The sequence below is a fragment of the Aulonocara stuartgranti genome (genome assembly GCF_965226115.1).
Source record: "Aulonocara stuartgranti genome assembly, chromosome: 12".
In the NCBI taxonomy this organism is placed as follows: domain Eukaryota; kingdom Metazoa; phylum Chordata; class Actinopteri; order Cichliformes; family Cichlidae; genus Aulonocara; species Aulonocara stuartgranti.
This window is the reverse complement of record NC_138948.1, coordinates 3,061,918-3,077,455: the sequence shown is the minus strand read 5'-3', so window position 1 is coordinate 3,077,455 and position 15,538 is coordinate 3,061,918. Positions and strand designations below refer to the sequence as shown.

Genomic DNA, 15,538 nt, shown 5'->3' with positions numbered 1-15,538 from the left:
TTTGGCTTTCAGAGTGATGACTTTTACTTCGCCCTAGTTGTTGTTAGGTGTTGTTAGGTGTTGTAGGGAGATTTTCCTTTACAAATCTGACCAGAGGTCAGAGATACTCGATACATGACCTGCATGCATTTTTTCATTTCTCACGTGAGCAGATGCCGTCAGCCACAACACAACGTGGATGCCTTTAGGCTGTTTGATGTTTCCATGGTTTGGAGACACAGACAGAGAGTGCACGCTACATGCAGGTTGTAGTGAAGACAGAGAGACTGATAAGTTATCTGTGAAGGGACAGATTGCACCAATGTAAGTGCAAAGTTACAGCCCTCTAGGTTCTGATTGCTTGTACAGTTTTAATAGGGTTGTTTCAAGGTTTAGTTACTAATCTTTAACATATGCAAAGTGTCAATTATTGATTAATGAAACTTGCATAAGGGTTCATGTGATTTGCATTTTAGGTGCATTTATTCTCCATTTGTTCTAACTGGAGAGCTAGCATAGCATTATTTTAGCAGAACTTCCATTAAAAGCAAAGGTAATGGAAAGCTTTCTATGTTAGCAGCAGACTCGGAGCAGATCAGGTTCAAGGTCAAGTCCTGAACTTTTGTTGTATGAAAGAAGGAACATCTGTTGAAGTGCTGCCCAATAAAAGTTATGTAAAGGTGGACGAAGTGTATCGTCTTCTGCACTTTTTGGTAATATTGTTTTTCCCCCTTTTGGTCTCATAAGCCGCCACACATTCTTTTTACAAAGATGATTTCTTACTATAAACTTGACTGGAATCAGACTCTGCCTGTCACTTTTGGTTTAAATGAGTTCATTATGAACTATAAGTCACTCACTTGTTAAATACAATAAGACTCGTGTTTCTAAATAGCAAAGCATATGACAGAAGATGCAAAGAATGTACCTTTATGAACTCATGAGATCACATGACATGAGACTGGTCTTTAAGTCAACTTGGAAAAGTCTGAAAAGTTAAGACTGTACAGAAAAAAAACAACACATCCTTTCAGCAGAGGAATCAGTGAATGTTTGGATTGCTTGTTTTTCATTATGCACTTTAAATCTGTCAGATTATGTTTAACCCAGTACTAAAAGGTGAGGCTCAAAGGTTTTGGTTTCATATCATGCACACAAAATATGAAGCCAGATATCTATTAAACCTTTACCTCTTAAAACTCTAGAGTTAGGGTAGAAGCAGATACAAGACAGAGTTTTTAGTTTTTTATAACACGAGGTCGTTTCTTCTTCTCTTATGTTAAATTTAGTGCAGGCATGTGTGGGCGGTCAGCCGAGGCCGAATGGAGTTTTGCATGTTATGTCCTTGGTTGTTCCATAGGTGGCAATGAAGGAAGTGGGAACGGCAGCATTAGCAGGAAAACCAGTGAAGTGCAGAGATACAAAACCACAGCTTTAGCTGTGACTGAAACTTAGTGTTATTTTAAAGCTCTTAAGAAGTTGACTCAGGCACATCAAAACTCCAGTTTGTTCTTTAACCGGTAAAACCACAAACCAGGCTGCATGGGCATGGCAAAGGGCACCAATTAAGAAACAGTTTATGCTAAATTAAAGAAATATAGGAAGTTAAATCAACCAGTGTGCATGTGTAGTTAGTGCAGTCAGGAGCAAGCAAACGCTGAAGCAGTGTCTCAGGGAAGAGGGCACCATAGGAACTGAAGTCTGAGGGCTGCTGTGAGGCACAGGTGCACTGCGCCCAGGTGTGCTGGCGTATTGATTGAGAACAAATAACAACTTCTCTGCAATACCTGTGGCGAGACACACAGACAGGCAGAAAAGGATGGCGGGGCGAAGGAGCCCATCACACAGCCTTTATCTGAATATTAGGTAATATCACCAAATCCTGGATAAGAGACTCTGTAACTCAGATCATTTGGTGGATTGTTGCAAACACACACTTCTTCCTGCCCTGGCTTTATAACTTTGCCTAACAAGAGAAAAAGTAAACATGTTATTTTATATGCATGATAATTACACAGCACAACACATTAATGAGTCTCCTGACAGTTCTGTAGCTGACCTTTACCCTCTGAGCCCTCTCATCCCCAAACTGTCAAACCTTCTGTGACCTAAACCCCTCAAAATGTTGAAAACGTCCTTAAAGGTGCTGTTGTTATTTATCTGATATTGCCTAAATACACAGAATAACCAAATGTAGATCATTAATATATTTCCTGTCTTGGGGGCTTCAACGTCCGTTACCTGAGGCTCTGCTGATCATTTTTTAAGATTACTGTTACAGAAAAAAGTGCTTTCATTTCCAATAGCTCAAAATGACGTCTACAGAGCGCCTGTTTTATGTACGCCTGTTTACAACACCTTAAACGTTCGATCTGAAAGTATGCCCCGCTGAAACAATGCTGCTAACTTAAAGAAAATTAGCTTGTTAGTGTTTTCTCATCTTTTAGCGTGTTTGTTCTTTTGGTTAGAAACTGAGTAGAAATAGATTTCTCAAAGAACGCCTCATAATCTTTTCAAATGTCACTCTGACCTTTCGACAACGGAAGACAACATTTCGTTGATGTGCAGAAAAGGCAAGAAATCCTATTTGAAAAGCTGCAAGAAGAGATTTCAGACATTTTCTTTTTTCTTTATAATCAATTAATTAGTGGAAGAAACGGATGTTAAATGAATTCAATATTTTATTGCTTTGCAGGTAACAGTTAGGAGGCTTTTAAATTCTGCAGACAGATTGGAAAAAATTGGACTGTTTCTTTGCAAAACACATGAAACAGTCTGTGTCTGCATTAAAACCTCTAAAACGACTGGTGTTGTTTTCACAGCAGCAGCAGATGTTTTGTTTGAACTTGAAGCTTTTTAAGGGCTTAAAAAGATTCAGAATCTGACTGAACTGATGAGGAAAGATTTGTGTTTAAGGAAAGCATTATGTCATGCTTTTATCATCTGTTTCCATCCTGTTTATCATGCAAAGGCACCAATTCCCAACAATCACAACAAGATGTGTCACACAGTCTGTCCAATGTTAGACAGAAAGCTCCCACAGAGACTTTCCCTTTTGAGCAGCACAAACAACGGCAAAGAAAAGGCCAGTTATAACAGGAAGTGGCCTCCACCTGAAGCAGGTTAAGGGCGGGGCATCCAGAAACTTTTTATTAATTGACAGAATATTTAATTTTTACATGATTTTTACAGTGAACTGACAGTTCTATAGTAGGCAGTGCACTTTCTGGTATTTAATTGTTATCCAACTTTTTTGCTTTGGTATTGGACGGGGAGTCACCATCAAGAAAAACTGTAAAACTTGAAAATACAGGTTTAAAATTCATGTCCTCCTTCATGTTTTCCTAAGCCGCTCAGTGGCCCAGGTTGGAGTCTTTGGTGGGCCAATTCTGGCCCCTGCACCTGATGTTTGGCACAGGCTTTCTGTCACTTTTCAACTGAAAAAATCATTAAGTGAACCTTGAAGATCTTAGTGATGAAAAGCGAATTTTAATAGAATTTTAATAATCGTTAAAACGACCGAATTCTGCACCCCTACTTAATTTTATCAGTTCAAAAGTCTTCGATCGGTCGTGTTAACAGACAGAACGACATGCACACAAAAGAATTGTCCTGGAAAAAAAATACTCAGAAATCTTTTGATTAAAACAAACGACATCAAAGTTTTTACCAGGAAGAAAAGCACACTGTAGGACAAACGAGGGTGTGAGGACGCTTGTGAATTATGAGGAAGATCTGGAACTTATAACTGTGAATGTTTTTGTGTGTGTGTAAAAAAAACCCCCCAAAAAACAGAGATTTGAGCTTAAAGACAGCAAAGTTTTTATTTCTGCTGTTGCTCGTCTTGCATAACTGGCAGTACATACTGTAAAGATCAGTATAAAATCTAGAAGGCAAAACCTGTTGTTACCTTCAAGGCAAGTCAGCCTGTAGAGACATTTGAATCCTTTTTTATTGTCAATGTTTGTTGGGAAACAGTTCGGCCCATTTGAGGTAACGTTACGTTTGTGAGGTTCTTGGAGAGTGGCGGAGGCGCCGGTACGCCAGCCTCTTACGGGCTTGTGTGAGTGTGATGTCACTTAAGTAAAGCTGGTGTAATCCTGTAAGGGAGGATGAGTATACAGACATGTGATGGCCCACTTGTTTCTTGGGTGGAGGGTGATGGAGGGGGGGCTGGCAGGCATTACCAAACAGATGGAGAGGCTTTGTAATGTGGGGGCGTGTAACTGATTAGACACAACATTTATTGACGCTCCCTTTGATGGTTTTTCACCTTGATTCTATTTCTAATCAAAGTCAAGTGAAGCCAAAGTCACATCCGGATTTTACCGGGTTTAAGTCTCGGTCAGTCGGACATTTTTTCGCGCATGTCCAGCGCGGACACTCTGGACATCGTACTCAATTAGAGGACTTCCTGTCCTCCCCTCACCCCCCTCTTCTAGATTAAATCCATTACACCACACTTACCGACTGCACACTTTGTCCTCCGGAAGGACGACGCGTGTTCTCTAAGTTAGGATAGTTTGCTTGCTGAAAATTACATCTCAAGGCGCTGTAACTCTGGAGCCTTTGATGGGTGGAGATGAGCGCCACCAGCAGCACCAGACTGAACCCCAGTCCGAACTTACTGCAAGTGAACGAGCCCAAGCGCTATGGCTCCACGCTGTCGCTGGAGGAAAAGTGTGAACAGTCTTTCTTCCTTTTTTACTACTACAGGATGGAGGATGAGGCGGTGCTGGACCGCGGGGCATCCTTACTCAAGCACCTTTGTGATGAAGAGGAAGTAGAAGGTAAGTTTTACCTGTTGCTCTTTAGTTCTTCTATGTAGCTGCCTAAAAAAAAGAGAAATAAAATAGATTTTTCCCAGTTTTTAAAACTTCTGAGAGGTTCCTCAGGTTCTGAAGTAAAAAACAATCCCAATTTGCCTAGAAACAATAGTTAACCAAGAAAACAGAATTTTATATATATATGTATATAATTCTTTTTAAGAAGTCCCAAAACACAGGGAGGTCGTTTAGCCTTTTCAAAACTGCCAGTTTCTACTTCCTGCATGTACAACCTGATGCTCAGCTATTCAGCGAGCTGGCAGGAGAAAGATGTGGACCACAGAGCGCGTGACGCTGTGTTTACCTCACTAATCCTGACCTACAGGACAGCGGACAGGAACAGGAAAACCTTTCAGCATTGCCGTCTTTAACATGCGCCAGTTAACAGCTTTAAAACTTTAGAATGAGCTGCATTCTGCTCTCTGCGCTCATTTAGGATTACAGGCAGCCAAGGCCTTTTGTTTTTGTTACATTTTAGATTGTGTCTGTAACAGACGAACTGAAAAATTTTTTATACATGAAAGCTGATTTTAAATTCGAAATGAAGTAAATCTTAAATACTTTAAATCGAGGAACTTCAAAGTATGGCATGCGATCCACCTTGCTATTGTTTTGTGTTGCCCAGGGCCACTAATGAGACATTGGGGTATATTTACGTAATTTAAGTTCATGCCATGAACTAGCTGCACAAAGGAAGACCAATCTTCCCAACACTGACAAATACACCTGGAGTCAAGGAATGTAAGAGCCACCTAACCCGTGGTTAAAAAACTATAAACCTGTTCAATAATGAAAGCTGTCAACATTATAATAATAATAATAATAATAATAATAATAATAATAATAATGATGATGCAGGGCTCTAGAGTGCGACCAATTTGGTCGCAAATGAGACCAAATTTTTCAGTGGTGCGACTAAAAAAAATATTTGGTTGCACCAGTGCGACCAACTGTTCGGGTAACAAAAAACAAAAAAAAATCTCTGCAATTCTCCGTGTGGTCAACAACAGACACACATTATGCCCCTATCGTGGACTAAACCAATCAGAGATAGTCAGGGGCGGGACCTCTGTGATTGTCCGTGGTCCAGTTGAAAGTGCAGCGTGGATAGAGGGAGGTGAGTAGTTTGAATAAAGCGATATCGATTCATTAAATCCTGAATCGACTTTTAAATATAACTGTGTTTTGTCAGAAACGCCAGATTCTCAGATTAAAGCTCACAAAACTATTTCAACAACAACCAAACAGTAAATGAGAGCAGGTACACGGACTCCACACAAAGACGTAAACACAGACCCGACGCATCAGAATCAACTTTGTCTTTCTCGGCTTTCTCACCCGACGGCCCGTAGACGGACACGCCATCGGAGCTCAGCGATTCTGATGCGTCGGGTCCGCTCTGTGTTTACGTCTTTTTGCAGGTTTTGTCTCTCTCCAACCAAAATTCACCGAGCCAGCAGCAAAAGAAGCAGCAAACTGCGCTTCACATGTGATCAATGTCGTCATGAATTCCCTCTGACTTTTGCTGCTTTGCTTCCACCACGATAAAAATCACACTTCATGCACAGCTCTCTCTCTCTCTCTCTCTGTACTTCAAGAACAGTTTCTCGTCTCCAATCTCTGTTTTCTGCATTATTCATTCTCTTATTACCCACCAGTCTACTGTTGTTTACAGCGCTGTCGGCCGCTTTTTATTTTATTTTATTTTTTTTCACTTAAATGACCTCGGACAAAAAAAGCCTCATTTCTGTTGTTCAATACTGAAGAAATTTAAACTTAAAATAAAATAGCTTTTATGCAAAATTACAGAATATTGCAGAATATTTTCTGCAATATTCAGAATATTTTTAGCCAGCTCTGACACGGTGCCATCAACCTCTGAATGCTGAAAAAACACCAGTGTATCCAGAAAACACATTATATGCTGCAATAAATGCCCAAGTGTCCCCTCTCCCCACTGCCTGTCAGCAGCATGCAACAGCAAACAGGCCGTCAGAGGAGCCGAGATGATGATTATGTTTAACATTTTCTACAATATTGACAAAGCACTTTAAGCACAAGTTTGTTAGTTAATAATTTAGAAATGAATATTGTCTGTATGGACTGCAACTTCCTCCCAAAAAATGTGCACATGTAAAACTGCGGTGTTAAGCGATGCTAACAAGTTAGGCGCACCGGTGCGCCCATGGCAAAAAGTTAGTGTAGAGCCCTGTAATGATAATAATAATCTCATGAGTTTTATGTATATTATCAATACACACAGAAGACTTTTCACTTGAAGCTGGAATTGGGAGCAATGTTATTAAAGCGAAGTGAAATTAGGAGTGAAACAAAATAGTGAAAGAAAAATGAAAAACAGCTTCAGCAGTGATTAAATGAAGGAGTGACCGACGGCCTGTCATGGCATCGAAATACATCGAGCGATTGTCCAAACATTTATGGACCTGACTGCATGAACAAGTCATTTTTGAGATCCAAAAGGTCAGTTTCTACATATCCCACTTATTGTACTCTTTGGGGACAGAAGCTCCGCCCACCTGCTATTCAAACCTTCTGTCTGTGAGTGGCATCCAATGAGAAGAAACCTGGCTCATTAAGGTGAGGAGCTCAAACAACCAAGACCCAGAATAAACAACAGAATAATCTACTTTAAAGATGCGTATTTGTTACTGTGAAATCAGTGCTGGAGTTTACACGTCAGTCTCGGATCTGATGGCTACGTTTTGTTTTCCCCCTCTGTGCTGCTCTCTCAGAGGAGCCAAACGGACATACAGCCGGACATATAGTCTCTCCTGCTGCTGAGTCAGCAAAACCAAATCTGTATTCTTTCTGACAAAGAAGCCCAACAATCAACAACACGTTTAAAGGCTGGAGTATTAGTATGCTGTCAGTGCTGTGTGGTGTGCTGCCACTCCCCCCACCACTGGTCTGGCAATGTCCCAGCAGTGCTGTTACTGGGGAAACTGGCTGTAGCCTTGCCTCTCCTCAGAAATCTGGCGAGCTAAACAAACCTCCTGGCAAACACAAGATTTCATTCACTTTGTGCTCATGGGCGACCCCAAAAGAAGTTCTTCTTCCACCCTCCAAAAAAGAACAGGAAGTTGTTTCACAAAGCCGCTCTGGCTCCCTGCAAATCTTCCCTTCCAGCTCCTTGACTTGACTATTTTTTTATTCCTTCGCCTTCATTGCTGTCCTCTCATTCAGCCGCCTCCTTTCTTGTTCTGCTTCGGCCTATGCAAGCGTCTCGTTTTTATCGCTCGTCTCTCAGCTGTAATGGCTCTGTGTTCTTTATTAGCGCCGTCTGTCTCTTTTAGCTACTGTTCAGCCATCTGTGTCTCAGCTTTTCTGTCATGTTGAGTCACAGCAACAGGAAAATCTCCACATTAGTCTCCAAATCCACCATTGATCCAATTGTTTAATTACATAACTGTCATTTATTGACACTTTGAAGTTGCTCATCAAACACAGGTGTTTGAAATGTGTTTTAGTTTCCCTTGTACCTATTGCACTTGATGTATCCAGGTAGGCTGTGTTTCCACTACATTTTAATTTGACACTGAAGATGGAAGCTCACCTGAATTTAAAGCTTGTTTACGACTGCGTCAGGGTTCAAGCTATCTTCTCCTATGCCACCTGTGTTATGTTAAACTGAGCTACCTTGCTCTGCTATACAACTACCAGCATGCCGGCACAGAAATTCACCTAGAAGCAAGTCTTGCCACCCAGCATCATCCCTGCACCCCTGGGCAGTTATTTCATTTTAACAATTTTCAGTGGTCACCAGCCCAAAATACATGCACCGATTAAAAAGAGATTTAAAAAGTTTGATGACTTTGACTCCATCGCAGGGTTTCCCCCACAGCAGGTCTTATCCTGCTACGTTAGGCTGGAGAGACGCAGACTCGGGCAGCTAAGTGAGTTCCTGTTCAGATGCTGGCATCTCCTCTCCTTTCTTTTGTACATGTTCCATAAGAGAAACAAGCATAAAAACATAAATAAATAACAGATCAATAATTAAAAATAGATTTGAACCATTGTTAGCTCTGCCTCGGATTTGCACCCTGTCTAGAGTGTACCCCACCTCTCACCCTGTGGTACCTCTGCGAGGCTCCAGCCCCTGATACTGATAAAGAAGAGAATTGATGGATGGACATGAACTGTAAGGAGGCAGGGGAAGGGCTGATTTTGTGCACAAAGGATGCAAAAGCTGGAAAAAAAATCTCCAGAAGACTGGAAAGAAGTAACAGCTGTTTTTGCCCGTCTGAAACTAAGGAACAGATCAATAATGATCTGCTGCTACAGTAACTTAAACGTGTTAGTGTAACCAAGGCTGCTGGAAGATTTCCCATGATGCACTGAATTCTTCTCTACTCCCTCTTTTCACTCCTGATGCATTTATGTGCCATTACTGCAGGGATGCCATTAACCTTTGTCTTCACTCTCCTGTAGTTTGTGTTGGTCCCTGTCTCTCTGTGTCCCTCTTGTCTCAGTTCTCTTTCCTCCGACCAGTCGTAGTCGATGGCTGTCCCTCCTTGAACATGATTCTCTTAAAAGTCTACTAATTTTAAAATGATGGTCTTCCTCCCCACTGCTGCTGTTCAAACAAGATAAACAAGATACAAAGAGGTATCAACCAAACCACCAGTTTAATAGTTACTTTAGTTTAGCAGTAATTAAATCTAACAACTAACTAAATGCATAACACAAGAATCCAAGGAAGTAAAAACTATATTTAAAGTAAATGACACCAGTCGTCCCTCCATCATATAGCAGGCTTTCTCATTTCTCAACCTGTACTTCCTGTATTTAATAGTTCTGCTTTCAAAGACCCCAAGCACCACGCACAAAACCTTAGGGTGGGCAAAACTTTAGGGTGTCACGAGAGTTTACATTTAGCTGAAGGCTCGTTTCTTAGAGTACATGAATTCTGTTTGGATGTTTCCCCTCCTTGGCACAGGATCCCAGAGTTGTAGATTAATCTTGTGTTTGCATGTTATCATGTAAACATGGGAGTTGTGCCATCTTTGCTGAACCAAAAGCACAGAGGGCAGGAGGTCAGGTGTGGGTGATGGTGGCTCGGTCTCCAGTTTTGTCTTCCTCTGTCTCCGTTTTTATTTCTGTCATGCTTTTTATTCACCACCTCCCACACTGACTTCAGATATGTGGTCTGATTAAGCACATCAAGTTTTTGAGATACCCAGCATTGACGTTTTTAAATATTAATATAACAACACTCCGTGTGGAATTTTAACCAACCATCCATTCTCTTCCACTTATGCTTGTCAGGGTCACGAGGCTGCTGGAGCCTATCCCAGCTGCATTAGGGCGAGAGCCAGGTTCACCCTTGACAGGTTGCCAGTGTGCCGCAGGGCTCGCATAGAGACAGACAACCATTCGCATTCACATTCACACCTGTGGGTAATTTAGTTACCAATTAACCTGTCCCCACCAACTGCATGTTTTGGACTGTGGGAGGAAGCCAGAGTTTAGTTCTGAGAACAAAACAGAAGACCAGAGATGTGTTGAAGCATATTTCTGTCATTTTAGATGACAAAAAAAAGAAGAGTTTTAAACAAACCACATCCAGCCGACCCGACGGGCCAAGGAAAGAGCTCAAGCTCTCCTAAAAGTGACGGAGGTAAACGTTGGGGGGCAGCTGTAGATCAGCCCCTGGCTCAGTGTAATATTTGCTCTTCACTCTGTTTGGACGTCATCTGAAAAATGTAATAAATGATCACAGACAGAGGAGCACAACGCCCGACCACCTAAAATAGTCCCCTTGGTTTACAGAAGCCTTCACAGTTGTTGACTTTCTCCGTCCCTGCATCAGCTCGGTGTTGTGAACTGTTGGTGTCACTGAATTTAGATGAATCCCTAAAAATAAAACACAAGGCGTTGTGGTACGGGTGAATAATGAACACTGTTGTGCTTCTAAGAGGTCATTGTTTGTTGTGCTGAGGGGTTCAGCCACTTCCTGGTTGGGTCATGTGCAGTGCTTGGCTCAGCTTCGCCCGACCTGCTCCAAAGGAGACATTTGACACCGATCGCACAGAGCTTTTTGTTCCTGGAGCCCGTTTGATGTTTGCTCTGTGATGTTGCTTTTATTGGGTTTATTGGTGAAAATAATAGATTATATAAAACAGATTGTATTAGCTTAAGTTAAAGGTTTGCAGGTATGAGAGAAGATGATGAGAATTATTCTTATTATTCACATTTTTACTAATTTACTACAAAGAATAAACATCTGAAATGAAAAACAAAAAGTTTTTTGTAAAGTTTTGGTAAACTGGCGTTCATGATTATTTGCTAAGTATTAGTGGCGTTAAACACCAACTAATCTGTTGAAACTGCAAGAAATGAAGCGTGCAGAACTAAATTATTATTCTGTTATCACTAAAGTAGCTTCAGGGGCACTTCCGATGTTTGATGCTATGAAAGAAAGTGTGTCAGGATCAGATTCAAAATTAATAAACTAATTTTATGACCATTTAACTGACAATGTAACACTCAGGTACGTGTGGCTTCAATTCTCACATACCCGCATTAGTAATAAGTTTAAGTTTAGTAACTTATGTAAAAGTTTCTCGCCTTATTCTGCACACGTGTGGATGTACAGTGAAGCCTGCTGGCATGAACCTCACATCCATGCAAATAATATGTTATTAGCATGCAGTATGGTCTGCTTGTCAGCCTGTATACGAGGGATGTAGCCATGCAGTCGGTGGTGGCTTCACTGCAGAGTGTGACTTGATGGCATACTGCTGCCACTGTTACGCTGCTCTGGTGCCATCGCTCTGCTCTGATCCATGTGAGAAAGCTTGAACTGAGGTGAGAAGTGGTCAAGATCCGATCGAGTCCACAGGTTCCTCGTTCCTCGTCGTTCTTATTGTAGTGATTAAAAACCAGGCTTGGGAAAAATGCTAGAATGCTAAAATGCTATGGTGTGTTGTTAGGGATAAGAGAAATATTTTTAATGTGTATCTGCTCATTATATTGTTTTATGTACTTTAATAAAGGCTTGTAGAGCAAGGCCGCTTTTGACTCCCAAACTAAGTGCTCAGCCAGACTGAAAAACAGGAAGTTTTAGTGCACAGCCATATTAATAGATAAGACACTGAAATGAGGAACTTGCCATATAAGCAATGTTTGAGACTGTGTGATGTGTAAAGTACCAAAATCACACCTATATGAAGCACAGTTTATGATTCTAATGTTAGAGAGCTCTTGCAACTGGCGTTTGAGCTGTGCAGGGGTCTCTCTCTTCCGGAAGATGATTGAATAAAAGAAATGTCAATATTTTAACACACTATGAGTCGGTTTTCTCCGTTCTGTCATGGGGACAAAAGCATCGGGTTTAATAGTGTTTAGGAAACAGGAAAATATATAAGAAGTTGATCAGAGATGAAGAATTATGGTTAATAAGTTTTCTGTCAGTGATGTTTGATAGTTTAAAATTGTATTATCTAAAGGTCAGAGGCACATCTGCTCCACTGTTAGGCTATGTGTCCTGAACTTCAGCACTTTTGGGTGCCAATATTTGCTTTATTTATCTCAACATTGCATAAAAATTGTATGAACTTCAAAGTCCTACCTTTAAATCTTGTTTGTATTCTAAGATCTACTCTGCACTTCTGAGAAATATGCCCCCGACATATAATATAAATGAAAAAGATGACTATAAATGTCAATATATAAAACTAAAACTGAGCATTGTTAAATAACAGCTGACATGAAGCGAACAAATCCCCTCAGGAAAGCCACCGAACCCCACCTGAATTACAAAAATAAAAACCTAAAATTGAATAACTGGTTTTCACTAACCAATAAAAATGGTGGGATGCTTTAACTTTTATCAGCTCCTGAAATGAGGTGTTTGAAAAGCACTGCTTTAACATCTGTGTATGTAGTGCAGACAGTGCATCTGGTTTATTTTAATGCTTTATAACAATGTAACTATTTTCCTCATTTAAATGATTATAACGTGTTGAGCTGAGGGCTGTATTCACAGGGTGACTATGAGCGCACAAGCCTTCATAGATATTCTGGCCTTGTTGTCATTTCTGGAAAGCTCGGACGTTTGTCTTTGCGGTATCATGGAATGTGAATTTGTCAGGATGTTGCGTGTCAGAGTTCATCTTCCTTTCTGCTTTATTTACAGGTCACCACACCATTTACATCGGCGTGCACGTGCCCAAGAGCTATCGACGTCGGAGGCGTCACCGCCGGAAAACCGGCCACAAGGACAGAAAGGAGAAGTTGATGGAGAATGTCTTTGACAAGTCGGAGACAGAAAACAACGACGAGGCCAGCAACAGCATCCTCAAACCTCTCAGTAAGTTCTGATGGACTCGGTGTCAGGCCTGATTAGAGTTCACGTCTGTCTTTGCTGAAGGCTGCTCTCTTTTCCAGAGAAAAACGCTTCTGTGACTCTGCGTGACCTGAGCAAAGTTGCTGAGTCCACTTAGTGGCCAGAAATAGCTTTGTATGTCCTGCTAAGTGACAAGTCTGCCTCGACAGAGGACAGTGAATTTCTTAGGAAGTCGTGGTTGTGAAGATGCGAATGCAGTAGTGCTGAATCGTCCCGTGGCTTTGTCATAATTTTAGACAGGAATATGTCTGTTTTGGGTATACGGTAGCATGTATGTTGTATGTGCTGGTGTTTGTTTTTTGGTTGCCTTAACCTTCTTAGGAGTGTAAAGTGCAAAACGCCCTCAGGCTGCTGAGATCAGTGGATGCTCAGACAACCAGCTCTGGCCAGTTGTGAGGAAACCAATAGAAGAGGCGGGTTATACTGGGTGACATAAGTATAAGCAAAGCTCTTAATGGTATCAGAATTTTTCTCGGTCATTGCCGTGTTCAAGTTAAAGTTTCAGGTCAAGTAAGACTAAAATCCTTCTGGCACCAGAAACCTTTAGTGATGTATTCAGTCACAAAGAGAAAAGCTCACGACTTAGTCAAGTGAACAAACTGAAAGGAAGCTCAGTGTTTTCGTCGAACTGCATGAACAGTTTGGTGAAGATGGGACTCTCCTGGCAGTTTTTGGAGAAACAGAGCATCATAACGCTGATGAGTCCTCGTGAAAACAGCTTAAGATGTTCTTGTGTTCTGCCAAGTCGTATAATGAGGCAGACCGCTGTCATTTCCAGAGAATGATGCAATTTTACACATGCCTGCATGCGCGTGATGTGACAAGAGGACTAAAGTGTGCCAAAACTGGATTTCACAGTGTGCCCACATCACTCCATGAGAGGGATTTTCATAAATCCAATCACAGAATAGATTACAGCCGGCCCATCTGGTTGGTGCTGGTCACTGTCCACATGCATGTTTAGCAAAAACTGTGTTTTTTTTGGTTTCTGGGATATTTTTTAAATTACAGTTAGGAGTATTGAACAGCATGGGGCTGAAGTCAACTGTAACTGGCTTTTATAGTGTATGAATTCATTTTTTTGGTATGTTTGTTTAGTAAGAGCTTTGTGTTTTTATTTGTTTATTGCAAGTAGAGAATGTGTCATGTATTAAAGTCTATGATTTTTCATCATCAGTGATAGCTCACCAATCAGTAATACATGTTTCATATGGTAAATGGCCTGTATTTGTATAGCGCTTTACTAGTCCCTAAGGACCCCAAAGTGCTTTACACAACCAGTCATCCACCCATTCACACACACATTCACACACTGGTGATGGCAGTTACATTGTAGCCACAGCCACCCTGGGGCGCACTGACAGAGGCGAGGCTGCCGGACACTGGCGCCACCGGGCCCTCTGACCACCACCAGTAGGCAACGGGTGAAGTGTCTCGCCCAAGGACACAACGACCGAGACTGTCCAAGCCGGGGCTCGAACCGGCAACCTTCCGATTACAAGGCGAACTCCCAACTCTTGAGCCACGATCGCCCTCGTATAAGTTTTAATTCGTGAAAGGGAAGGCTGTGTTTTTGTTCCTAAAACTCTCTGGTGCTGTCGGCGCCTCGATGGGGGAACAGATGAAACTCTGATTTGTTGATTTGACCACTAATAAAATGTCCGTTTTATTAGCGGTCAACACTGTTTGCTGTGTGGAACACCACAAACGCAGAGCATACGGTACAGTTGGTGTTGTTGTACAATCGGCTGTTCTTATGTTTTATTGTACGTAAACAGACTTTTGCACATTGTGTTGATGTGCTCCATTTACTACTACACGCGAAAAGTCTCTCTTTTTAAAGTTATGAGCTGATTACTTCATAGATGAGTGCCAATTGTAACGTCAAGCTTAGCTGCATATATGAGTAACTTTCAGATTTCATTGTCGTCATAGTGAAATAACATGAAATATTCTCTGATCGATAGACTACAGGTAGGGGTGGGCGGTATAAATGGTATACGGTCGAAGCGATATGAATTTGGCCAACTGTAGAGATTTTGACTATACCGCTCTACCGCGATAGCGCATGTTGATGATGTCATCAAGCTGCACCTGTTTTGGTTGAAAGCATTGCCACTGTCACTACCCGATCTGTACCGAAAACCCGATCGGTACCACGCATGTGCAAATCTTACCTCACTTCCTCTCTTTGCCAACACTGCGACATTTAATGTATTGGAATGACACGGTCAGCGCCCAGTTAGCTGCTAGCATTTCTCGACAGCTCTGCCTCCTTTTCGACTGCCCGGGACATTTAAATAATGGATACCTCGTATACAAACAAATTCAGGCTTTTCTCCTCAACAGAGAGTGTCCCCCGATT

General features: G+C 41.5%; 1 protein-coding gene across 9 annotated transcripts in view; it reads left to right on the top strand.

The window, feature by feature from the left end:
- slc4a4a (solute carrier family 4 member 4a) overlaps positions 1-15,538 on the top strand; it is a 64,976-nt gene that overhangs the window by 1,647 nt on the left and 47,791 nt on the right. For 5 of the 9 annotated variants that reach the window (XM_082555012.1, XM_082555009.1, XM_082555010.1 and 2 more), the window contains exons 1-2: positions 4,029-4,769; positions 12,964-13,137. In XM_082555012.1, the coding sequence (XP_082411138.1) occupies positions 4,562-4,769; positions 12,964-13,137 (382 nt within the window). In that variant the 5' untranslated portion in view covers positions 4,029-4,561. Of the gene's footprint in view, positions 1-4,028; positions 4,770-12,963; positions 13,138-15,538 lie in introns of those variants that run through there. The other 4 variants (XM_082555013.1, XM_082555015.1, XM_082555014.1 and 1 more) reach the window with 2 other exon arrangements.